Genomic DNA, 6,716 nt, shown 5'->3' with positions numbered 1-6,716 from the left:
GGATAAATATAATATTTAATTTGTGATCGATAAATTGAAAAAATGTATAAAAAAAAAATTATCAATTTTATTTTTATTTTTGACTTAACTAAGTGTATTTTGAAAAAAGAATCACCTTGTATAATTGTATTTATAGTGATAGAATACGTAAATAGAAATTATTTAAAAATTTATGGTTTTATGAAATTATCAATATTGTAATTCTATATAACTGTATAAATTTAAATTGAGTTAGAATTGCTAGTTATTGTAGCAGCTCATTTATCTATAATATTTAAATATAATATCCAATATAGTCAATTATACTAACAACTAAATCATCTTAAAGTGCAATAAAATATTCAGATTTAATGTTATATTCAAAAATTATGTTTCAGATATTCCATAAAATTTTTGTTGTATTTTTATTTTGTTTTACAATAGGTAATATGAAATTCATAAATTAAATTTAAACGTTTGTTTTTTATTTCATTTTTTATTTGATTTTATCAGTACATTCAATGCAGACAAATAAAGTAAATTCAAGTAATGGTAAGATAACATAAATTAAATTGTTCATAATTTTTATTTTTACTGAAAAACGTTTTACTGTATATAATAATGTTTATTTTTTTATAATATGAATAAATAATTTAGAAAAATACTTATTTCAATTTTTTGGTTTTAGCTGTTTAGTCAATAGCATATTATTTCTTACGTTATGTAGAAAACGATTTTACTATTTTATTACTTTAATACTGTCACTTACACACTTGAGTAAATATCTGATTGTCTAAAATTTGAGTAAAAAGAGCAGAAATATATACCTAAAATTAGAAAATAATTAAATTACTAATCACTACAGTATTTTGAATAAATTCCATACATTTATTGTATTAACAATTTTTTGGTCTTTGTAGTTCATAAATCTACTTTGAAGTACTTATAGTAGAAAAAAGCGAAGCATGCTGACCCATAACGCAAAATGGTCTTCTTAAATTTAAAAAATATAATAATTTATTAAACTTTATATGGAATTATAAATGAATATATAATCAAGAATGACAAATTTTTCAAAAACAATTGAAATAAACACATATGTTTGTTAGCTTCGATGCAAAGCTGAGAAGGTATTGGTTTTACTACGTGTAATAACCAATAAAAAGAGTGTGGAGATGGTAGATAGCATAAATAAATTAATAGAAGGAAACGTAAGATGTGTGAAGTTAGAATGAAGATATATTTAAGCGAAAGAAGAGAAAAATTAATTATAAATTAAAGTAGTTTTATTAGTTATTACTATTAATTGTAGTTAGTGTGTTAAAACTACTCTTACTTGATATATCTTGATCGCGAATCTCGTTCCACGGAGTAAAGAGGAGAGGAAGTGATATAGACTTATTAGATATTAAATAATAAAAAGAATAGTTTGTTATATAAGCATGTTTTATAATTGTACTTAGATAATTATTCAAACATGAATTTATCTTAAGTTAAACTATTAAACTATATTAAAAATGAAGACACCAAGTCACAATATAAAACAGATAAAAGGCTGCAAGGTAAAAAGAGTAAAGCTGAGTACTTAGGTCTGAACACTAGAGAAAAAATGGAAGTGGCTCTTTGACGGATTGTCAAAGGGCTGATCAGATCCCAGTGGGCTCTTAGGTCTGTTACAATAAATCATAGCAATAAAATTTTATGTGATGACTTATGTCAATTTAATTGAAAAAAAAGGTGTCCTTTACAACGTGGTACGAGAAGTAATTTGTACTGTATCATTGTTTGTTTAGTATACAAATGTACAAATGTATGTAAAAAAACAATGACAAGTAATATCTTGTATATTGCTAATCCATACGTGAAATTGTATGAACTCATTTATGGCTTTTTCGGTAAATACCATGCAAATAAAATTAAACTATTACACGCCTCAGCGGCGTCGGCATGTCACTGGCAATCGCCGATGAGACGTATGAATTTAATTAAGTAACAAAAGAATATTACATACGATGTGTTTTTTTTTTATTGTTACCACTTTTTCTCAGCTCTCACCAAACTGATTTGTTTCAACGATACGTCAAAAGATCACAAATCGTATCTAGTCGAATAAATCACTCTAAAAGATTGAACAAATATCCCTAAATAGGGAAAATCTAAAAAAAAATACAAATTTAAAAATCGCTAATTTTCAACATTTAAAAAATTTTTTTTTACTTAAAATTGCCATAACTTTTTTAAAAATGACAAAATTGATATAATTATTTTTTATAGATACACGAGGTATTTATCTATCATTTTATATATATATTTTTTTTAATTTGACCCTTTACCTGTTCACAAGAGGTGATTCAAAATGACAACTTTTTCATAAAAAATTAACTTGTTCAACTTAACTTTTAAAAGTGTTACAGTAACTCTGACATTTTTATATGTATCTTAAATTAAAACTAATGTAATGTTATGTACGTTATTATGGAAAATAAAAAATTTCGGACTTCATTTTTTCTTCACGGTAAAAATGACTGCCGAATGCTATTTTTGTGTGAAAATTCTCGATTTTATATTTTACATTTTTTACTTTACAATGCTATAACTTTTTAAAAAATGTATGGATCAATACAATTTTTTCATGAGAAGTAGTATTTATATACATCTTTCATTCGAAATACTTTTTTTTTTAATCGAGCTATTTCCCTATATACAGGGGGGGGGGTTCTCTCTTGAATTTTAATTTATCTTAATATTTTTATGTATTTATAATTAAGCTGTTGAGCATCAAAACAAAAAACAGACTGTTTTTTCAGTTTTGGATTAGAATGGTTAGAAATTGATTTTTCATTCAATGCATTGTTCATGATAAACACATTTTGATTGATTTTCTGCTCGTAAATCATCAGTAAACTAAAATCAATTCTTCCATATATTGTTACAATAGTATCGTTTCAACTTCTCTACCAAGTTGCTACACTTGCATCTAATTTCGCTGATGGATTATGAATCTCGTAAGCAGCTAATATTTTGTATGATTCTTTAAAAAAAACTATGATTCTCTACAGAATTGAAAAAATTCAAACAAGAATTCAAATATTGAGTAGTACTAGATTTAGCACATGGACGTAGCACTGTGTATGAACGAAATGATGACGATTTTGGACAATTTTGTAGTAACCCCATTATACAGTCCACTCATATTTTCTGCACTCACAAAAGAATTTGCTGTACAGTTTTTTAATGGTATATCAAATTCAGCTAATGTGTTTTGTAAAGTTTCAATGAAATTCTAGATTTTAAAATGGTATGTTTTAATCCAATCAAACGTTCACATACTTCATTATTATCAATGTATCGAAGAACAATGGAGCATTGGTTAAATGATTAATTTTTTTATTTTTAAATAATTAAGTTTAAAATTAAAACGTCTTAGTATAAAAATGTACCTATTATAAATTTGTTAATTTGAAGATAATATCTTCAAAATCAGAGTAAATTATAATGTAATCTACTTGGCTTCTATGTTACATTATTTACATTATTAAATTATTTACATTTTGCCTTTAAGTATGACTGCACTTTATTACAAATATTAGTGTACACTATAGTTTATTTTTAAAATATATTTAAATGTTATATATAATTAATTTTATCATGAATAAATATTTTTTTCAGCTGAAGAAATACTATCACCTGAAAGTAAAATTTATGACATACTATTATTTTCTATATGTTTAATTCTACATAATTATTATAAAATATTGATAGATGTATATTTCACTATTTTTTAAAGTATTTAATTTTAGTAATATTGTCCATATGTTTTAATATAATAGATACATGTTTGATTTGTTTGACAAGACCAAAAACAGTTACCCTGAAGCCTTGTGGACACATGTTTTGTAATACTTGTATCAATTATTATGTGGGCCATTATAATTATAGTAGATGTTCTGTATGCTGTCGTGAATTCACATCGATTATTGGAATAAGTATGTATTTGTAATTTATTTGTACAATAGAATTCATAAAGCTTTCTATTCTAGCTGCTTATATGCTAAATAGTGAGAGTAGATTAAATAAAAAAGTAAATTTTTATCAATTAGTTCCAATTTTCATTATTGGGATTCCAAAGTATATCTGATTAATTATAGAAGATAAGTTAATAACAAGTATAGTAAAAACTTGTTAATACGCTTTCAAAGGGGTAATTCTATGACCAAATATTTATAAAAATAGGTTCTCTATACAATTTTAGAGTGTTTTAAACAGAATTCAAAACAATTATTTAGTATTTTTTTAGTGAAAACATGTTTGTTTTTGTTAAAAAATAATTTTTTAATATAGGGAAATTTTATTACTTCATTACATATATAATTAAAAACATTTTTTTCCTATATGTAGCTTGGTCTGCACGATGCATTTATTGGATTTTACGTAATTTACTCCTCAAAATATATGATATATACATAAAAAAACTATGTAACATTTAAAATTTGATATTCAAATATTGGAATTTATCATAGTTAAGGTCATTGACATTGATTTTTTGTAAGAATGATTTTAGTTCCAGAAGATCTTCCAAAACTTGATGATCAATCACAATCTCTAACTGGAGGAAATGATGAAATTGATAGATCAATAGTTGACAGGTATCATCGTATGGAACCACTTACAAGTGAATCATTTGAAATTTTCAGTGAAAGTCTTACGAGAAAAGATTTTTCTATATTTGACTTAATCGCCCGTTATTTATACTTACGAAGGAATGAAAATCCTGATGATAAGCTAATTAAAGACGTGGAAAATGGTTTCCTGGAACAAAATAGTACAAACATTTCTTGTGATTGGCATGATTTGTACTTCAGTTTAGTAAATTGTGATGATGAGCAGGAGGAATTTTTAGTATACATTGGGTGGTTTAGACCCAAACTAAATCAATATGAAAAAGATATGTTAAAGAGTTATTATATCAGACAAGGACTAAATCCTGACGAAGAATTTTTCAAAAGAGCAGAATATGTTTATAATACAATGTAATAAGATAATTTAAAACTAAAAATAAAAAAAAATGCATTTGAAAATGAATTCATCTTTGAATATTATATGTTTCCAATTTTTAAAATGTTATTTTTTTACATTATCTTGGAAACAATATTTAATAACAAATATCGATTGTTTGATAACTATTTAAAATATTAGCATTTAAAAATATAAATAAATAAATTGTTTGTTCCTTGATTAATTTTTTATATAAAATAATAATTTTTATTAGAATATCTTATGATCAAAGATGTATAAATTTGATAAAAAAAGTTTCCTTTAGTTTATTTCGGACATTTTCTAAAGAAATTAAATAAAAGAATATGTAAAATTAATAAAAAAAAAAATCTTACTAACATAACATTGAAAAATTTGCTAAAGCTGGAAAAATTACTTAAAGAGCTCCTATATATTTTTTTAATGAAAGAGCTCAGTGATATTACTTTGGCAAAATTATTAAGACGATGAGAAATTTTATTGAGCGTTAAAAAATGTTGGCATGCGTTGAGAAAGACGTCCATTGAGGCTAGCGTTTTTTAATTTAAAAATAGAAATTTTTATAACGCTTGTCTATAAGCATTCCAGAACGTTTTTAGTATTAAAATTGAAATATTGTTGCAGTATTGTGATGATCTAAATCAACAAATGTAAATCGTATACTTACGGTTAATATGGTAAATAATATAATGAAATTCTAAAAATTACAAATAATATTTTCTTGATAAATTTTACTACTGATATAAATTTTTATTATGTACTCAATAAAATAATTTTTTTGAAATTATAATTACTAAGTCATTTAAAAAAAAAAAAAACCCCAGCACAGGGGGGTCGCGGCACAGTGGTGACGTGGCATAATCGGATCAAGTATAATGATATTTGACAGTGATTAAAATCACTATCAAAAATAAACGCTTCGATTAAAATCTTTAGATAGTGTTTAATTTTAAAAAAATTGGTGGATTATTCCAAAAGCTACATAATCTGCTAGTTCCTTATTTATATCCTGATTAAAATAAAGTATGTCGAATGAAAATGGGAATATTAAAAAATAATATTTCTCATAAAAAAATTGTGTGGATCCATACATCTTTCAAAAAGTTATAGCATTATAAAGTTAAAAACATAAAAAAGAATTTTTTTCAAAAATTNATTATAAAGTTAAAAATATAAAAAAGAATTTTTTTACAAAAATCGTATTTTTTTTATTAAGTTTAATGTCTGTTTTCACCATGAAGATAAAATAAAGTCCGAAATTTTTTTTTACCATTATAAAGTATATTACATTAGCTTTAATTTAAGATATATATAAAAGTGTCAGACCTTCCGGAACACTTCCAAAAATTAAGTAGAAAAAGTTCTACTTTCTATATGCATTTTTATGTTTTGAATCCCCCCTATATTAAGAGAAATGGTCCGATTTCAAAAAAAGTATGTCGAATGAAAGATCTATATAAATACTACTTCTCATAAAAAAATTGTAATGATTCATACATTTTTCAAAAAGTTATAGCATAATAAAGTTAAAAATGGAAAATACAAAATCGAAAATTTTCACACAAAAATAGCATTCGGTAGCCATTTTCACCGTGAAGATAAAATAAAGTCCGAAATTTTTTTTTTTCAAATTAAAGTATATTACATAAGCTTCAATTTAAGATATATATAGAAGTGTCAGACCTTCCGAAACACTTTCAAAA

General features: G+C 24.1%; 1 protein-coding gene across 1 annotated transcript; it reads left to right on the top strand.

The window, feature by feature from the left end:
• The first annotated feature begins 249 nt into the window (after positions 1 to 249).
• LOC126896164 (uncharacterized) lies at positions 250 to 5,201 on the top strand. Its single transcript, XM_050668693.1, has 5 exons — positions 250 to 423; positions 493 to 531; positions 3,649 to 3,672; positions 3,810 to 3,965; positions 4,541 to 5,201. The coding sequence occupies exons 1-5, from the start codon at positions 351 to 353 to the stop codon at positions 5,011 to 5,013; spliced, it is 765 nt and encodes a 254-aa protein (XP_050524650.1). The 5' UTR covers positions 250 to 350; the 3' UTR covers positions 5,014 to 5,201.
• The last annotated feature ends 1,515 nt before the right edge of the window (positions 5,202 to 6,716 follow it).

The sequence above is a fragment of the Daktulosphaira vitifoliae genome, unplaced genomic scaffold, assembly GCF_025091365.1.
Source record: "Daktulosphaira vitifoliae isolate Bord-2020 unplaced genomic scaffold, ASM2509136v1 Scaffold_1, whole genome shotgun sequence".
NCBI lineage: Eukaryota > Metazoa > Arthropoda > Insecta > Hemiptera > Phylloxeridae > Daktulosphaira > Daktulosphaira vitifoliae.
The sequence above is the reverse complement of the archived record's forward strand: the minus strand, read 5'-3'. Positions and strand labels throughout refer to the sequence as shown.